General features: G+C 39.2%; 1 protein-coding gene across 2 annotated transcripts; it reads left to right on the plus strand.

The window, feature by feature from the left end:
• The first annotated feature begins 1768 nt into the window (after positions 1 to 1768).
• Positions 1769 to 9353, plus strand: LOC112696606 (pyruvate kinase 1, cytosolic). Of its 2 annotated transcripts, XM_025749435.3 has the most exons (17): positions 1769 to 2121; positions 2218 to 2314; positions 2398 to 2495; positions 2607 to 2762; positions 3237 to 3314; positions 3519 to 3650; positions 4162 to 4242; positions 4340 to 4411; positions 4525 to 4614; positions 5164 to 5308; positions 5609 to 5697; positions 6047 to 6142; positions 6358 to 6425; positions 6604 to 6703; positions 7653 to 7697; positions 8060 to 8119; positions 8904 to 9353. In XM_025749435.3, the coding sequence occupies exons 1-17, from the start codon at positions 2053 to 2055 to the stop codon at positions 9054 to 9056; spliced, it is 1629 nt and encodes a 542-aa protein (XP_025605220.1). In that variant the 5' UTR covers positions 1769 to 2052; the 3' UTR covers positions 9057 to 9353. The 2 variants fall into 2 exon arrangements, with proteins under 2 accessions (XP_025605220.1, XP_025605221.1); XM_025749436.3 differs by lacking the exon at positions 7653 to 7697 and having other exon boundaries at positions 1771 to 2121.
• Positions 9354 to 19920: the final 10567 nt, after the last annotated feature.

The following is a 19920-nucleotide window of genomic DNA, read 5'->3' on the forward strand; positions in this document are numbered from 1 at the left end:
TATCTCTCTTTAGGATTTAGGATTTAGGACTTCTCTTAGTTTTAGGAGTAACTCTCGATCCCAGGTTCAATGTTCTTTTACTCTATGTTATTTCTTATTTTCAGTCATTTGAATGCTTGCTTGTATTAGTTATGTTGCCTAATTGGCCTATGCCACTTTCATGATAATTTTATTATTTAATGATATTTGAGGTATTTCAGTTTATGATTGTCCCTTTTTATTATTCCCAATCTGAAGATATTGTTATTCCAGTAGATTTAATTTCCTTCCTTTTGGTCTTGGTTAAGAAATCAGTAACTCAGGAGTTATCTTAGCTCAACATAATTGATAACTGTTATCTTTGCTAATTGAACTGAATTTCAATAATCCCAACCTTTTCTTAGGAAATAAATAGGATTCGAAGGTCAACTAATTAGTCCCTTGACTTTCCTTTGCTTTAGCAAAGGTCAACTAAGTGGAATTAAGATTCAACTTTCATTATTATTGATAAGAATAACAAAGTCTGGACTTCCAATTTCTCCTACCTTGCCAAAGGATTTGCTTTACAGTATTTATTTATTTTAATTGTCATTTAAATTATTTGCCATATTTATTCCTCATTCTCAAAACCCCAATTTTACCTTTTTCATAGCCAATAATAAGAACATACCTCCCTGCAATTCCTTGAGAAGAAGACCCGAGGTTTAAATACTCCGTTATCAATTTTAAAGGGGTTTGTTACTTGTGACAACCAAAACGTTTGTACGAAGGGATTTCTGTTGGTTTAGAATATATATCTACAACGCGACTATTTTTATAATTCTTTACTAGCAAAAATCCTAACGTCAGTGTCGTGTCGAGGACTCGGGTCGCGAGAGACGCTACAATTGTGCCTCTTGCTGTGTCACCGTTCTGGCGACCTATCGTGTCTTCTGCCGTTCGCGCCGTGCTGGTGCCCTTGGTCGTGAGAGGCGCTGCGATTGTTTCTCCTGTTGTGTCGCCGTTCGAGCGACCTGTTGTGTCTGGCTTCATGATGGGATCTTGATCGAAAGGTCGCGTGGCTTCCGTCTCGATGTGGTGTTTTTCCTTAGCTGGGACTCGTCCCTCGAGGTCTTGTACTCGGAGACAGAGGTCTTAGATTATCTGAGTTGCTTTTTCTCCTAGGTTTTCGGTGATCGGTATTTCGGGATCATTCTCCTTGTTTTGCGTCGGGGTTTGGCAAACAGTGCTTGGTATCCTTCCATGGGGTGTAGCCTCATGGTGTTCAGGAGTCGGGTTCCTTGTTCGGGAGTTATCGTGGTGGCTCGGGGATTGCTCTTCGAATCCGTTCGCCATTCCGTCTCAACGTTGCAAGTTCCACACAGACGACGTCAATGTACTGGATGCCTCCGGTATGGGTTGAGGGATGGATCGGGAACTTGCGAGTCGAGGCGGATGCCAGATCGCTTGGCTGGAGTGATAAAGGGGGAGGTACCTGCAAAAAAACACTCCGACGCTCAAGTTAGAATGGATCTAAGAAGTATAAGGTGTGAGGATCGAATGAATACCTAGAGGGACCTAGGTCCTCTATTTATAGGTAATTGTGAATATCCTATCTTATCTTAGTTGGTTAAGATGATGGAGATATTTAAATTTGAAAGTTAGTTAGGAACTTTGGTGGGCCGTTTTCAGACCTTCTGGAAGGGTGAGGTGGTTTGGACCCGAGTAACCGGATTTAGGATTTAGGGTTCAAACCGTGGGCCCGAATCCGTAACAAATATTAAATTAAAAAATAAAAAAGGCTCCATGCGTGCTTATAATCCCCTTGTACAGCATAGTATGACGAGCAAATTCTGCAAGCAAACAGAACTTCCTTCGTTTGAAATTTTTATTGTCGTTTCTTTTGTGGAATATATACGTGGGTTCACTGTACAGCGCATTTGACGCACGCCCCCTCCCAGGTTCCCAGTACTGAACGAACCGAACCTATTATTCTATGTTCTATCGTTTCAAGAGGAAGAAGAGTTACGTTGTTCTAAGGCATACCAAATAGAGAGAGATTGATCAGAGAACCAACTAACCCAGCAAGGAAAAATGCAGTCGAGTCACCTACTTCTCGAAGAACCCATTCGGATGGTCTCCATCCTCGACCCATCCAAACCCGTTAGTCTCCCCTCTTTCCTTCATTCCATTTTCCCCTTCTCATTCTTTTATTTAAAACAACAGATAAAACTCCCTTTTTTTATTCGTTTCTCGCAGAGCTTCTTCCCTGCAATGACGAAGATCGTCGGAACCTTGGGCCCTAAATCTCGCTCCGTCGACGTTATTTCTGACTGCCTCAAAGCCGGAATGTCCGGTACGCTATCGTCGTTTCTTCCGCCTTCGTTTTTTCCTTTTTCGTCTCCTTTTTTGTTATTATCTCTCCTTTTTGTTTGTTAGTGGCTCGTTTCGATTTCTCATGGGGAGACCCTGAGTACCATCAACACACACTCGAGAATCTAAAGGCTGCCATCAAGGCCACCAAGAAGCTCTGCTCTGTCAGTTGCTCTCTCTCACTCTTCTCTCGTAACATTACCGCTAGAGAGAAAGTTTCTCTTGTCATTACTCTAGCGAATGAATGAATGTTGGTTACTTACTTCATTGAGCAGGTGATGCTGGACACAGTGGGGGCGGAGTTGCAGGTTGTTAACAAGAGTGAGAAGCCAATCTCCCTTGAGGTGGACAGCCAGGTAGTTCTAACTCCTCACAAGGGACAAGAGGCCTCTTCGCAGATACTTCCCATCAATTTTGACGGATTAGCCAAGGTTCACATTCACATTTTTTCTTCGTTTCGTTTCTTGCATGTGCAATTTTGAATGAAATATGTATTTGCCTGAATGATTTCTTTTATATTAATTCTTTACTTTACACTCTTGCTTCCCATGGTGTGGTGCACTCAACCATTTGCAGGGTTATCAAACTCTCAAAATGGATTGGGCTTTATGATTCAATTTTATCTAAGCTCTATGAGTTCAGGTAAACGAGAGTTTGATTACCTTGACCATCTATATGGTCTTGCTCTTTTTTATGGTGTTCGAAGGGGTAAAGTGTAATGTATAGTTGATTCTGGCTCAAATTTTTGTCGCATGATTTGCAATGTCCATGCTCATTACTCATTAGCTGCCACTTTCTTGAACTTTTAATATGTGTTGTAACCAAAACAGCTCATGTAATGCATGGACTATTTCTAATAAATGGTTTGAACCTTGACTTTCTTTCGTTATTGTTATTGTTTACAGTCAGTGAAGAAAGGAAACACCATTTTTGTTGGTCAATACTTGTTCACAGGAAGTGAATCGACTTCTGTATGGCTTCAGGTAATACAAATGGGACCCAGAAGATAGTGTATACTAAATAGTTCTCCATATAACAGATTGTTGAGTGTGTATATATTGTTATTTTGTTTAAATGAAGTTTGGCTTACAAAATTTGATTCCCTCTACCTATGTTAGGGACCTACACTCACGTTAATAGTAGTTGAATTTCTATGTGCATCAAGATTTCTACCTAAAATTGTGTAGGTGGCTGAAGTCAAAGAGCAGGATGTCATTTGTACAATAAAAAATTCAGCAACATTGGCAGGGTCATTGTTCACTTTGCATGCTTCTCAAGTTCATATTGATTTGCCTACCCTCTCGGAGAAAGACAAGGAGGTAACTTCCATTATTTATTATTCTGGTACAAGAAAGTCTTGTTACCTGCCGGTTTCAAGGGCAGGGGCATGCCAAAACAACGTAGTGGCTGCATTTACTAGAATGTTATGATCAAGGTTCTGAAAACCGAACTAGTGGAACTAGAGATTCAAAGATTTGAAATACTAGAATGTTATGATCAAGGTTCTGAAAACCGAACTAGTGGAACTAGAGATTCAAAGATTTAAAATTTCAACCGAGGTTGAACTGAATATAATAAAATATGTTTCTTTAAAAAAAGTTTTTTTTTTGTATTTTATTATTTTAAATTAGTTAACTGCTAAAAAATTGGACCAGTTCAACTGGTTTATTGATTTTTGACCGGTTTTATGGTTTTTAACTGGTTCAATGACAACCGGCTTTTACACTAAAGCGGACCGGTCTGGTGGTCAGTTCCTAGTTACCGTGTTTTATATATGCCTAATATAGTTTTAATCGAAGTTTTGGGTTATCCTTTTTGTTTCCATTACAGGTTATAAGGACTTGGGGAGTCAAAAACAAGATTGATTTTCTTTCATTGTCATATACTAGGCATGCTGAAGATGTTCGCCAAGTAATTTGTGTTTCACATAACTGAGTTTGGAAATTTAATTTAATTTTTAAATGCTATTTCAGATACTATATCTCACCTGATTATATTCTGAATGCAGGCTCGTGAAATCCTTTCCAAGTTAGGCGATCTCAGCCAAACTCAAATTTTTGCAAAGATTGAAAATGCTGAGGTGAATTGCATTTCGTCATTATTTATTGGAAGTGTGTATTTTTTCTGGAAATCAGGTTCTTGTTATTAGCTATTCTGACTCAATGGATGTGCAAATATTTTGTTGCTTTCTAGGGGCTGACTCATTTTGATGAGATTCTACAAGAAGCGGATGGTATTATCCTTTCCCGTGGGAATTTGGGAATTGATCTTCCACCAGAGAAGGTCAGCTTCCTTGTTTAGATTAATCTCTAGTTCTAGTACAAGTGTGTCTTTTGTGTATGTGTTGCTGTGTGGCTGTAGGCTGGTTGTTTGGAAAAGTAGATGCTTCCTTATTTTTAAGAGTCAATATTGCATAACATAGTAAGCTACTTCCAATTTTTATCTTCTTTGTTATTCTCCTTCTCAATGGCTTCTATTCGAATGATTGTCTATACTTTTCTCTTCTTAGATCATTTGGCACGCTTTTCTTTTGTCTGTACTTTTAGATCAAATTTGCCACAAGTTGATCAGTATTCCAAGTAGTTGGTAATGTGTTTTATCATATTTGGGTATTACATATATAAAGCCCCCCCCCCCCCCCCCCCCCCAAGCATCCAAACCACTTAATAGGATTATTTATGAAATAAAGTTCACTAATTTTCAAATGTCTCTGTCTGAAGTCTGAACTATAAAATGTAATATATGGAAAATTCAGGAAGTCATTACTCTCCATAGTCGTTGTAAAACTTAAGTGTTGAGCAGATGTTTATTAGCTGCCATTTGCTTTTGTAGGTATTTTTCTTTCAAAAATCTGCTCTTCGTAAGTGCAATATGGCTGGGAAACCTGCTGTGCTTACACGTGTTGTGGATAGCATGACTGACAACTTAAGACCAACTCGAGCAGAAGCTACTGATGTTGCCAATGCTGTTTTAGATGGTGAGTCACACTGGACATACGAGGCCATTAGTTTGGTCAGTGTGAATGGTTATATTCTCTTTCATAATTTGGTTTTATTTAGTTACTTTCAAAGATTTAGGTACTTTCTCCCAAAATTGTTTTTGTAGCTTTGCTTTTTTATCTTTGTTTGCAGGAGCTTCATTAGATGATTAGTAATGTCAGTTGCGAAATATTACTCCTTCTAAGAATGATTTTGTTTCATTATCAGTGCTTATCCTGTTTGATTTAGTTAGAACCACTTCATGGATATTTGTTGAACTAACATAACTTAATACACAGGAAGTGATGCAATACTTCTGGGTGCCGAGACTCTACGTGGGTTATACCCTGTTGAGACTATCACTACTGTAGGAAGAATCTGTTTTGAGGTAAGTGCCTTTAATAGAAACTTCAGCTTTGTTCTGATATGTCTATTCAGATTCTATGGAACAGATAATTAAAGTTATATAATAGTATAAATTGGAACATATTGTTGTTATATGATTCATTGTTTATTAAATCTTCTGAGCTAGCAGTTGACTTCATTGTTCTCATCTTTTATTTAAGTCTCCATTTTTCCTTTTTCATCTTTTGTTTGAAAAGATTGCTTTGGATGTCTGTATCAAATGATGTGCTACCTTTTTCAGGAAGTTCCTTAGACTTGTGGAAAGTTTTCTTCAATTTGAAATGTAAAATGCCACTGAAAATTTTGGCTGATGTTTCTGCCTTATGTTTCAGGCTGAGAAAGTTTTTAATCAAGACCTTTATTTTAAGAAGATTGTAAGATATGTTGGAGAACCCATGAGCCACTTGGAATCTATTGCATCATCGGCGGTAATTAAATAATAACACTTTGTTAATTATCCTTTCTATAAATAAGTTCATAGTGTACGAGTGTAAGAGCATTTGGTGCAACAGTAAGATTTCTACCTCATGGCATGATGACTATGAGTTCTAGTTTTTAAGTCTCTTAATTATGATTACTTTCTTTGCAGTTGCTATATTTCATACTTGAAAGAAGTCTTACGGGAATGTTTTTACTTGTTTAGGTAAGAGCAGCTATTAAGGTGAAGGCTTCTGTTATAATTTGCTTCACTTCATCTGGAAGGGCTGCAAGGTACTATCTTCATGGAAAATTGATATGAATTTTTTAATTTGTATCCTGGAGAATTTTATTAGCCAGGTTCTCTTAAATTGGGTTTGACTTGGAAAATAATCTTTATGGTTAATTTATTATCCACAAAATCTTCATGCATTCCATTTATGTCTGACCATGCGGCACATGCACCTTTCAGATTGATAGCAAAGTATAGGCCAACAATGCCTGTTCTCTCTGTTGTCATTCCCCAACTTAAGACAGATCAGCTACAATGGAGATTTAGCGGAGCTTTTGAGGTTTGGTTCTTAACCTTTATCTTTTCTGTAGCTTATTTTTATTTATGATGTGGCTTTCACTTGATACACTTTTGATAGACTGGATTCTGGTGTTGATATGCATTTAGATTTATGCACAGTAAATTTTTAACTATCCTTGGGTAATGAGCTACTCAATTTGTAGCTTGATAGAAGGTATGCATCATGCATAATGAGTTAATAAATTTACATGTGTTCAAAGTTGTTTTTAACTACGCAAATTAATAAAATTAATAACAATCGTTTTTTACCCTACATGCATACTGTCTATTATTAATATTACATGTATAAAGGAGAATACTTTGATAACTAACTCCTTGGTGTCCAAAAATTTTACTCCTAAAGTGCCTTTTTGTCCTTTGTTAGGAAATTATTTAAGGAGAAATACTAGCTGAAGAAGATATTTTTATAACAAAATCAAACCAAGTCTTTCTTCTTCTTCTTATGCTTGTCGTCCTTCTCCTCAATCCTTAAATTTTTAGACCAACTTGGTTTAACTTAGTTACCTAAATGACTTGGTCATGTAGCATCACCCCAATTAAAATTGAACACTATATAACTTTTGAATTCTTAAGAATGTGGATTGTAGTGCGTATCAATTCACTAGCGTCATAAAATCAGTTATGTTATAATATACGTAAAAAATGCTATTTGTACACCAAAATAAGCTACTAAAATCAGCTACTAATGTATTTGTGTATAAATACATGTGTGATTTAATTTATTTTCATTATGTATTTGTATTCCAACATGTATTTTATACTGGTGGCTGGTTTTGGTGTACATGTAGCATAGTCGAGGATATATGAAAAATAGGCTGTTAATAAATTATAATGATTAGATTAAAGTACTTAACTATATAAGGAAGACCAGTTGTTTGTCTTTACATTGCCCAATAAGAACACTATCTGTTTCTTGTTTCTGTTTCCAGGACCAACTACCAACTCATTTGTGGGAAAGCTTATTTACGGCTAGTGTAATTAATATGCTGCTCTCTACATAATAAATAATATTCATATCAATTACATTGTAGTCTTAGTTTATTGTAAAGTATTCTGAACTAATTATTTTATCTACTGGATAATATATTATAATAGTTATACTTCTGTCTAATTATATTCTGTAATGATTCTATATTTCTAACCTGCACAAAGCATATACAAGAAGCTACGAATTATATGGAGCAATGGAGGATGATGGTCCACTGGCTTGGATTTGGACCCTTTTTTTTTCCTTCTAATGTTTAAAAGACTTGCATTTACCAGGATTTGTTTTGTTATTTACTAAATTACATAGGTTTATCTCATTTACCAACTTATCATTTGATTTCTGACACAGGCAAGGCAATCTCTTATTGTTAGAGGTCTCTTTCCCATGCTTGCAGATCCTCGGCACCCTGTAAGTGATTGATCTTGGTCGTTCCACTGTCAGTTTTGCTAGTTTATTTGCATTGTTATTATTCTATTTCTTTTAGTAAACCACCAATTCGGCTCCGAAAGATTTAGTTTGGCCCCCTGAAAAAGGAAATGACATTGTGAGCCTCCACAATATCAATCTTTTTAAAGGGCCATTATCTTTAGGAAACTGAATCTTTCGAGGGGTCAAAATTGGGAGGGGGGGGTGCTGTTTTTTTTTTTTTTTTTTTTTTTTTTTCATTACACTACTCACATACCCACACTATAATGTTTTTTAAACCTCATCCTAGTCTTAGCTGAGGTTTGAACGTGGTGCACTTTGGAGGCAATCTAATTTCCCATTGAATTTGTCAAAATGGTGGTTTACTCTTTCTTTTTTGCTTCACAATCACTTGGAACTGTAACTCTTCCTCCCCCCATCCTCTTAAATTAAATATGTATCATCAATAAGATTTAGGAAGACCATCCATGAAGTGGTCAAATGAAATGTACATGTAAACGGTCTCTCTGTAGACATGATACATGATAGAACTCAATGGCGTCGTTTGATCCATGTAGCCGACCCCACCAAGTGGGACAAGGCTTTGTTGTTGTTGTATATATAAGCAATAAGCCTTAGTGCTAGCTCCTTACAAATTCGACTTTTGTCACAGTTGTTTGAAACATAATCTTTAGTTCTGCATCACTTTTGTACACTCCTTGACAAGCACATCCCTACTACATTATATAAATTATATATTATGATGTGAGAATTACTTTACCTGCAGGCAGAATCAACAAGCGCAACAAACAAATCGATTCTCAAGCTTGCCCTTGATCATGGGAAAGCCTCAGGAATTATAAAGTCACACGATCGAGTTGTTGTTTGCCAGAAAGTTGGTGATGCATCAGTGGTTAAGATTATTGAGCTTGAAGATTAAAGTGCATTCATCCAACAGCTTGGAGATTAAAGTGCATTCATCTAAGTATAGTTTTAGGCCTACCTTTTTTGCATATTGGCTTAAAATAGTAGCATATCATTATGCTTGGACGAATTTTATGTTCTCTCCACTGCAATTGGGGGTTAGTTTATGTATTGAAAATGAATGTTAAGGCTAATCTTTTTGACTAAATTTTAAATTGAATATGATATATGGATCCTTAATGTAATTTTTATTACAAGGGTAGTTAATTGTACACTGATTCAGCTAATTAGCTTCATCAGCTTGCATTGTCAAGTCCAATTTGCCATGTTATGCTGTGTTAGCAATAACTCCATTTGTTTGTTCCAATGTCAGCAACAACTCTAATCGTGAACGCTAGTGCCGTTATGGGATGAATTATTGATTTGAGATAGAAAATAAGCATCAAGGATAAGGTTTATTTTCAAGGAAAATGTGAAAATAAAGTGTTTTGAGGGTTACATGAAACTAGGTTGCCTTTAGACTTGTAAATGAGGCACAAATTCTCAATGGGTGAGTTCTGACTTGTCCCACGTCTTGTGTCCGTTGTCGGAGTTGTTTATGTGAAGGTTGGGATGGTATTTGCAAAACACTCTAATGCCTAAGTCAGCAAGGGTTTTAGCAGGTTTTAGTGTATTAGAACTTAAAAATACCTGAGGGTGTCAGGGTATTTATAGGTGATGAGCCAATAATCACCACTGAAGTAGTTCCATTTCTTATGGTGGATAACCGTCCCTTTATTTTAGGGTTGTTGAGATCTCTCTTCTAGAAGTGGGTGAGACATTCAGGAAAGTAGTTACTTTTGTGAGTAGGCATGAGCTGCCCGTTTTGGTTGAATCTGACCTTTATAGGAGGTTGGGTGAGTGTTAGAGGCCATCCTTGTAGTTGGATCTTTTAACCTTATTGGGCTTGGTCTATGTTTTTTGGTCAGGGTATGAACAGTGCCCCTATTTGAGTCAGGCCTCTTTGCTGCGAGTCGGAAAGACTTTTCTATTTTTGACGAATCCTTCCATAATTTCAAGAGTTTCTTTTTCAAAGTTCGAGCCATAGAAGGCCACCATCCCGTTTTTCTAAACGAGAATAATGAGCCTCACTTCCCATTATACTGGATAGAGGTAGCCTCTGTTGAAAAATATAATTTAGTGGATTTGGATGAAGTCAAAAAGGCTGTAGTCGGATTCTTCTGAGAGGCTTGGGGACGGGTTCTAAACCTCGACACTAAAAAATTTCTTCTCGGGACCCCGAGCTATGTTTGTACCGAGCTGGGTAATGAGCCTCACTTCCCATTATACTGGATAGAGGTAGCCTCTGTTGAAAAATATAATTTAGTGGATTTGGATGAAGTCAAAAAGGCTGTAGTCGGATTCTTCTGAGAGGCTTGGGGACGGGTTCTAAACCTCGACACTAAAAAATTTCTTCTCGGGACCCCGAGCTATGTTTGTACCGAGCTGGGTAGCTTGCCTTTTTTTATTATTTTGTAGATGATTACTTATTTTCCCGACTTATTTGTTGATGTCTTATTGTTCTAATTATAGAAAAAATGAAAAGTGGTTCTAAGGCATACCAAAAAGTGCAAGAGGCTAAGAGGAACGCCCGCGCCCGAGCTGCTCAACTTCAGGAAAGTAGCAAGTCAGATACCTCCTCTCTAACCAAGTATGATTCAGGGACGTCCTCTTCTCAAAACAAGTTGGTAAAACCTCTTCTTCCTCATCTTTTTCTACCTCCTTCTTTAGTTCTTACTCCTCCAATCCCTCCCTTCTCGGAGCCAACCTCTAAAAAAAGGAAGACTTCGGAATCCAGTGTCGTTAGTATCGATGATGCTGGATTTGATGGGGTGAAATTTTGTGAAGCACATTCTTCTCCATAGTTTTATTGTTATGGATGATGCTTCTATCAAAAATAATCTTAAAGTCTTAATCCGAAGGAGGATTCGGACTACTGGGGTATGCTCTACCCTCTTTCAAGAGTTTGAGAAGGCTCATCTGAATGCTACACAACATTCTTTAGAGGCTCCTCTGAATGCTACTACCGAGCTATTTTGGTGGCTGTTGGTGAGGCTTTTCATGAAGCCTTTTAGCATTTTATCTTTTGTTCTTTAGGATGTTAATAGGCTCATTTCGTAATACAAGCTGATATATCTTCTAATTAAATTGTTTATGAGGCTTTTGATGCCAGCCTTCGTTGAGTATCCTGTATCTTTAGGACTTGCAGAAGTGAGTTCTTCCATTACTTAGCATGAACGTTCAATTTGTTTTGTTATTGAATCATTTTCGTAACTTAGGTTATTTTTGTAATGCATTTTGTTTTGTTCAGACGTTTCCGACTTACAAGTCGTTTAGTTCTGGATTTTATATGATCAACTTATATAACCTTTTTATATCGATTTGTACCTCGTCGCTTTATCTTGCCAACCACATAGGCTGGGCAACGGATTTTTGCGTTTTTTCAAGCTTAAGTCGATGCGTGTCGTAGAAATAATAATGGAATTTAAAAAGGAAATATTGTTTATTAAGAAAACCTATGTTACAAGAAATGATTTTGTTACTAAGGGAATTAAGTCTTTGCCCCTAGCCCCCGCTTTGATGCCTCATTGAAGCCCCCCTTTGGGAAAACCCTTCTTGGGAGAAAACCACGAAGTCGGGAAAAAGAGTACATCAGGGAACGGAGTATGCTTCTAGCTATAGTATCTTTTTAAGTTGTAAGCATGCCACGACCTAGGAAGCTTGTCCCACTCAAGTCGGATACTTTGTATTAACCTTTTCCCAAGACTTCAGTTACCTTGAAAGGTCCTTTCCAGTTTGCAACAAGCTTCCCTTTGTCTGACTTGTTCACTTCAATGTCATTTCGTATCAGGACTAAGTCATTTGTGGCAAAGCTTCTTCGAATGACTTTTTGATTGTATCTACTTGCCATCCTTTGTTTTAACGCTGCTTGTCTTATCTGTGCTTGTTCTCGAACTTCTGAAAGCAGTTCGAGTTCTTCTTTTTAGGCTTGAACATTTCCGACTTCATCATAAAATCTCACCCTTGGACTTTGCTCATTGATCTCTATTGGGATCATGGCTTTTATTCCTTATGCAATTCGGAAGGGTGTCTCTCCAGTTGTGGAGTGAGGTTTGTTCTATAAGCCCATAATACTTGAGGCAACTCTTCAACCCAAGCTCCCTTCGCATCCTATAACCTCTTTTTCAATCCTGCCAATATGATTTTATTGGCAGCTTTGGCCTGCCCGTTGGCTTGAGGATGATCTACTGATGTGAATTGATGCTTGATCTTCATACTGGCTACTAAATTTCTGAATGTAGCATCGGTGAATTGTGTACTATTATCTGTGGTAATAGAGTGAGGGACTCCAAATCGGGTAATGATACTCTTGTATAGGAACCTCCGACTTCTTTGAGCTGTGATAGTGGCCAGTGGCTTTGCTTCTATCCAATTGGTGAAGTAATCCATACACACAATTAGGTATTTGACCTACCCAGGAGCTTGGTGAAAGGGTCTGAGTAGGTCCAATCCCCACTTCGTGAGAGGCCAGGGAAAGGTTACACTAATGAGCTCTTCGGGAGGAACAGCATGAAAGTTCGCATGAATTTGAAAGGGTTGGCATTTTTTAACAAAGTCGGTGGCATCCTTTTGTAAGGTCGGCTAGAAGAACCCAACTCGAATCACCTTCCTAGCTAAAGACCTTACTCCGAGGTGATTTCTGCAAATGCTATTGTGCACTTCTTCCAAGACTTCCTCCATCTTAGAAGTCGGAACACACTTTAACAATGGTGTAGATATCCTTCTTTTATAAAGGACATTTTGTATCAAAGTGTAGTTTGGTGCCTCCTTCAGAAGTTTCTTGGCTTCCTTCTGCTCCTCGGGGAGGATGTCGAATTTCAGGTATTCGACTATAGGGGTCATCCATCCAAGGTTTAAGCCCAAAATAGGTAGGACGTCCAATTTGTTATCCGTCTTCATAGCTGAGGGTTCCTGGAGAGTCTCTTGTATCAAAATTCTGTTATTTTCTCTAGGCTTGGTACTTGCTATCTTAGAGAGGGCATCGGCTCTGCTGTTGAGTTCCCGAGTTATATGCCTGACCTTGGTCTCAAGAAATTGTCTAAGATGCTCGAGTGTTTTTTCCAAGTATCTTTTCATATTAGGATCCTTTGCCTGTTACTCTCCATTGACCTGAGAAGTGACTACTTGGGAGTCACTGAAAACTATTACCTTGGTCACACTGACTTCTTTGGCAAGTTTCAAGCCTGCGATTAAGGCCTCATATTCGGCTTGGTTGTTGGAAGTAGGGAATTCAAACTTCAAGGAGACCTTTATTTGAGTCCCCTCTTCACTTTCCAAGATGATGCCACAGCCGCTTCTGACTTTATTAGAGGACTCATCTACATAAAGGCTCCAGGTCATAGAAGCCTCGTTCTTGTCACTTGTGTATTCTATTAAGAAATCGGTAAGGCATTGGGCTTTAATCGCTGTCCGAGTTTCGTATCTCAAGTCAAACTTGGATAGCTCTATAGCCCATTGAACCATTCGACCTACAATGTCCGTTTTCTAAAGGATTTGCTTCATGGGTTGGTTTGTTCGGACTTTTATGGTATGAGTTTGAAGATAAGGTCGGAGTCTCCCGAATGCCAGAATTAAGGAGTATGCAAATCTTTCTATTTTTTGATACCTCAATTCGGGTCCTTGCAGGACTTTGCTAGTGAAATAAACTGGATGCTGCCCGACCTCATCTTCTCAAACTAGTGCCAACTTTACTGCTTTCTCAGTGATAGCCAGGTATAATACAAGGTCTTCTCCCGCTTTAGGCTGGGTAAGGACTGGTGGCTGACTTAAGAACTTCTTGAATTCTTGGAAAGTTTTTTCAAACTCAGGGGTCCACTCAAATTGGCACCCTTTTCTTAGTAGAGAAAAAAGTGGCAATGATCTTAAGGCTGATCCTGCCAAGAATTTGGACAAAGCTACAAGTCGTCCATTCAACTATTGAACTTCTTTTATGTAGGTCGGACTCCTCATTTCTAAGATTGCTCCATATTTGTAAGGGTTAGCCTCAATACCCCTCTATGTGAGCATGAATCCTAAAACTTTTCGCCTCTGCTGCAAATGTGCATTTTACAGGATTTCGTCTCATCCCATGACTTCTTATAGTACTAAAGACTTGTGAGAGGTCGGTCAAGAGATTTGCCTCCTCCTTGGTTTTTACCAACATGTCATCCACGTACACTTCCATTAGGCTTCCAAGGTGTGGTGCAAACATCTTGTTCGTCAGCCTTTGATATGTGGCACCTGCATTTTTTTAATCCAAATGGCATGACCACGTAATAGTAATTCGCTCTGGGTGTGATAAAGGATGTCTTTTCCTTATCCGACTTGTACATCGGAATTTGATTATATCCTGGGTAGGCATCCGTGAATGATAGGTATTAGTATCCCGAGCTGGAGTCCACTAAAGCATCTATATTGGGAAGTGGGTAAGGATCCTTTGGACATGCTTTGTTGAGGCCAGTGTAGTCAACACACATTCTCCACTTCCCGTTTTGCTTTTTTACCAATACTACGTTCGCCAACCATGTCAGATATTTGACTACCCTTATGAATCCGGCTTCTAACAAAGCTTGAAACTTGTTCTTCGACCACCTAAGCTCGTTTTGGTCCGAGCTTTCATCTTCTTTATTGGACAGGTTAGAACCCGGGATAGACTGCCAGCTTGTGTGTCATGAGCTCGGGTTCTATTCCGGGCATATCGGCAGCCTTCCAAGCAAAGAGATCGGAATTCTCTTTTAGGAGTTTTATGAAGTGGTTTTTTAACTCCATTCTCATATTGGTTCCTATGTTGGAGTCTTTTTCGACATCTTCTACGATCTGGACTATCTCCGTCCTCCTTTCAGGCTGTGGCCGTAGTTCTTCCCTCACTCGGACTCCTCTGAGTTCAATTGTATTGACTTCTTTGCCCTTTTCCCATAGATTTAGGCTTTCATTGTAACACTTCCTTGCCAGCTTTTGGTTTCCCTTAACAGTGGCAATTCCTTCACCTACTGGAAACTTCATACAGAGGCGAGGAGTAGAGACCACGGCTCCCAACTGATTTTGTTCTGCCGATTAGGGCATTATAGGCTGAAGCTACATCCACAACAATGTAGTCCACGCTTAGGGTTCCTGATCTCAACCCTTTCCCAAAGGTGGTATGTAGGGAAATGAACCCTAAGGGCTTAATTGGAGTATCTCCTAGCCCGAAAAGAGTATCCGGGTAGGATTTCAGGTCTTTTTTCTTCTAGCCCCAACTTATCGAATGCTGGCTTGAAAAGTATGTCTACTGAGCTTCCTTGATCTACCAAGGTCCTATGTAGGTGGGCATTGGCTAGTATCATGGTGATGACTACTAGGACGTCGTGCTCAGGCATAATTCCTAGTGCGTCTTCCTTTGAGAAAGATATGGTGGGGAAGTCGAGGCCATCTTTTCCGACTTGGTATACTTCCTTCAAATGCCTCTTCCGAGATGACTTGGCCAGTCCTCCTCCGGCAAATCCTCCTACTATCATGTGGATATGTCATTTCGAGGTCAGTGGTGGTTGACCTCTTCATCCAGTATCTTCATCATCTCTTTTTCTTTTTCCTTGATTGCCCGGCCTTTCTATGAAATATTTATCTAACCGACCTTCCCTGACCAATTTTTCTATCACATTTTTTAGGTTGTAACAATCATTTGTTGAATGTCCATGTAGCTTGTGGTACTCACAATACTCATCATGGCTTCCCCCCTTTTTATTTTTTATCGAATGTAGGGGAGGAAGCCTCTCGGTGTGACAGATTTCCCTGTTAACATCCACGAGGGAAACTCACAACGAAGTGTAATTGTGGTACCTTCTAGGCTTCTCGGGTCAGACTTCTTCTTTTTTCTTGGGCTCCCTCTCTTTTTCCTTTGGCTGGAGAGGGTGCCCCAGTTGCCAACTAAGCTCTTGTAACCTGGCGTTTTCTTCCATGTTGATGTACTTTTCAGCTCGTTCTTATACATTGTTCAAAGAAGTCGGGTGTGTTTTTGAGATGCACTGAGAGAAGGGTCCTTCTCGGAGACCGTTGACCATTCCCATTCTTACCGCCTCAGTAGGCAGGTCTTGAATTTTCAAGCATGCTTTGTTGAATCTTTTCATGTAGTCTCTCAGGGGCTCTCTACCTCCTTCTTGACTCCGAGTAGGTTGGGTGCATGTTTTACCATATCTTTCTGAATTGAAAATCATGTAAGGAACTTGCACGCAAGGTAGTCAAAACTGGTAACCGACCTAGGGGGTAGGCCATCAAACCACTTCATGACTTCTTTTGTCAAGGTCGTTGGGAAGGCCTTGCAACGAGTAGCATCTGAGGCATCGGCTAAGTACATCCGACTTTTGAAATTGCTGAGGTGATGCTTTGGGTCGGTTGTCCCGTCATATAGATTTGTGCCAGGGCTCTTAAAGTTTCTGGAAACCTTAGCCCGCATGATGTCCTCAGTGAAAGGATCTTCACCCTTAGCATGGTATCGTCTTGAGCTGTGCGAAGATCCTTGCCTCAAAGGTTAGATTCTAGCTTTGAGAGCTTCTCCTCCAGCTCTTTTCACCGTCTAATCTCCTTCCTTAGGCTCCTCTTTGCATCGCACTGTCGCTCTAATTCCTGCTCCAGCTGCTCAAGTCGACCCTGGTGTCCATGCAGCAATTCCATGAGGTCGGCACCATGAGGTTGTTCTTCCTCTTTAGGGAAGCGAACCTCAGAGGGGATTTTTCTTTGGTGTTGGTCGCCAGAAGGACCTTCACCATGTGGTTCCTGTGTACGTGGAGGAGGTATTGCTAGTGCTTGATCGTTGTTGACCATGTCTTGGTATTCTTGATCGGACTCAGATGCTGTACGTCCGTCTTCAAACTGATCGTCCGCCATGTAGTGCTAGATCCTAGGTGCCCGGTAATGGCGCCAATGTTTCGAGGGTTACCTGAAATTGGGTTGTCTTTGGGCTTGTAAGTGAGGCCCAAATCCTCAATGGGGTGAGTTCCAACTTGTCCCACGTCCTGTGCCCGTCGTCCGATTCGTTTATGTGAAGGTGGGGGGTGGTACCTACAAAATAATCCGATGCCTAAGTCAGCAAGGATTTTAGCAGGTTTTAGTATATTGGAACTTAAAGATTTCTGAGGGTGTCAGGGTATTTATAGATGATGAGCTAATAACCATCGCCGAAGTAGTTCCATTTCTTATGGTGGATAACCGTCCATTTATCTTAGGATTGTTGAGATATCTCTTCTAGAAGTGGGTGAGAGATTTAGGCAAGTAGTTACTTTTGTGGATAGGCATGAGCTGCCTGTTTTCATCGAATCTGACCTCTATAGGAAGTCGGGTGAGTGTTAGAGGTCATCCTTGTAGTTGGACCTTTCAACCTTATTTGGCTTGGCCTATGTTTTTATGTCAGGGTATGAACATAAAGTTTACAAACTTTGGGTATGTTTGGAATACAATAAAAGTGTAATTTTTAATTTTGAAGAGAATTTCAATTCTCATGATTACTAAAGGTTTCATTTGTAATTTCATTCTTACTAAAGATTAAAATATCAAAATTGTGTCTAATAAACAAATAAAAAAGATAAATAAAGAAATTACATGGATAAAATAATCAAAAAGACAAAATTCATTTCATTCATACCATTAATGATTTCAAATGATGAATTTAAATTTAAAATAAAATTAGAATTCATTTCTAAACGGAAATAGAATTCTTTCTTTTCTTGAATGGTCTCCAAACACATTCAAAATTAATCCCTCAAATGTAGGAAAAGGGAATATATTTACAGTTTTGCATGTACCTCCATTCAACTCGGTTCTATACTAGTCACTAGAATGTGACATAATGATATAAGTTTATTTGAAATATGAGTATTTTAAATCGAGGACTTAAAAGTACACTCAATGACTTAAATACTTAATCTAAAAACATTATCAAATTAACGTAACTTTAATTTAATTTCTTATCGCAGTAAAAAAAATGTACTCTTTCTATACTCTTTCTATTAGGGTTTAGGTATGAGTGACGGAGTGAGCGGGGTTTTACGAAGAAGGTGACACACAGTGAGGTAACCGGTAATGCCGGCGATAGAACTAAGGGGGAGAACGTTGGGGGGGTTGTATCTGGTGAGAACGAGGAGGGTACTAGGGTTTCTAAGGAAGAACGTGGCTTTCAAAAGGTTTTCTTTCGCGACATGGTGACTGGACAGAAGTCTCCGTCTCCTATGCTTTGGAATGAAGATTTAGATGGAGAGAGCCTAGCCAAGGTGATCAAAGGGAACCACGGGGATTCGCATCCTCCATAGGTTATCTTCTCAGAAGAAAGGCTGGCGACGTTATCTGTACAATATAAGGAAGCGATCGTCGTCAAAGTCTTGGGCAAGCATATGAGTTACACGGCGATGGTGCATAAGTTGGGTATGGTGTGGAGATTGAAGGGTAGGTTTCAAGTTCTGGACGTAGGAAATGGTTATTTTCTAGTGAAGTTTGATGCTTTCAAAGATCAGGAGAGGGTATTACTTGGTGGTCCTTGGATGATATTTGGGTTCTATCTTGCTGTAAAGCCATGGTCACCTGAGTTCTATTCAGAGGAGGAGGTTTTGGATCCACCATGATATGGGTATGCTTTTATGGCTTAGGGATTCGTTACTACCATGAGAAGGCTATGTTGAGGATTGACGCTGCGGTGGGAAAGCCAGTGAAAGTCGATGTAGCAACTAAGATGGCAGCAAGAGGGAAGTATGCGAGGTCTTGTGTGGAGATTGATTTAGGCGTTCCCATTACTCGTAGTGTTGAGGTGGATGGGAGGGTTTTGGATGTTGAATATGAAAGCCTTGAGTTGGTATGTAATACGTGTGGTTGTTATGGGCATGTTGGTGTGGACTGTAAATTGATTAGTTCAATTTCGGCGAACATTGATGAAACAGGGGTGAATGAAGACAAGGAACAAGATCATGAGAAGATGGATCAGGTGTCTTTTTCTTCTAATATTGAGAAGCCTTTTATTTTTGGTAGTGCTACAATTAGGATAGAGAAGAATAAGGATAAGGAAGTGCATGTAATGGAAGAGGCACATGTAGGGAATATGATGAGCGGTTAATTTATACGCTTTTTGGCATTATTTTTAAGTAGTTTTTAGTATGATCTAGTTACTTTTAGGGATGTTTTCATTAGTTTTTATGCTAAATTCACATTTCTGGACTTTACTATGAGTTTGTGTGTTTTTCTGTGATTTCAGGTAATTTCTGGCTGAAATTGAGGGACTTGAGCAAAACTCTGATAAGGAGGCTGACAAAGGACTGTTGATGTTGTTGGAATCTGACCTCCCTGCACTCGAAATAGATTTTCTGGAGCTACAGAACTCCAAATGGCGCGCTCTTAACGGCTTTGGAAAGTAGACATCCAGAGCTTTCCAGCAATATATAATTGTTCATACTTTATTCGTGATTAGACGATGTAAACTGGCGCTCAACGCCAGTTTCATGCTGCTGTCTAGAGTCAAACGCCAAAAACACGTCACGAACCGGAGTTGAACGCCCAAAACATGTTACAACTTGGTGTTCAACTCCAAAAGAAGCTTCAGCTCGTGGATAGATCAAGCTCAGCCCAAACATACATCAAGTAGGCCCTAGAAGTGGATTTATGCATCAATTACTTACTCCTGTAAACCCTAGTAGCTAGTTTAGTATAAATAGGATAGTTTACTATTGTATTAGATATCTGGGGATTGTATTATTCAGTCTTGGGATGTTTAGTTCTTAGATCAGGGGGGCTGGCCATTCGGCCATGCCTGAACCTTTTACTTATGTATTTTCAACGGTGGAGTTTCT

Source organism: Arachis hypogaea, chromosome 6 (assembly GCF_003086295.3).
Source record: "Arachis hypogaea cultivar Tifrunner chromosome 6, arahy.Tifrunner.gnm2.J5K5, whole genome shotgun sequence".
Classification (NCBI taxonomy): Eukaryota; Viridiplantae; Streptophyta; class Magnoliopsida; order Fabales; family Fabaceae; genus Arachis; species Arachis hypogaea.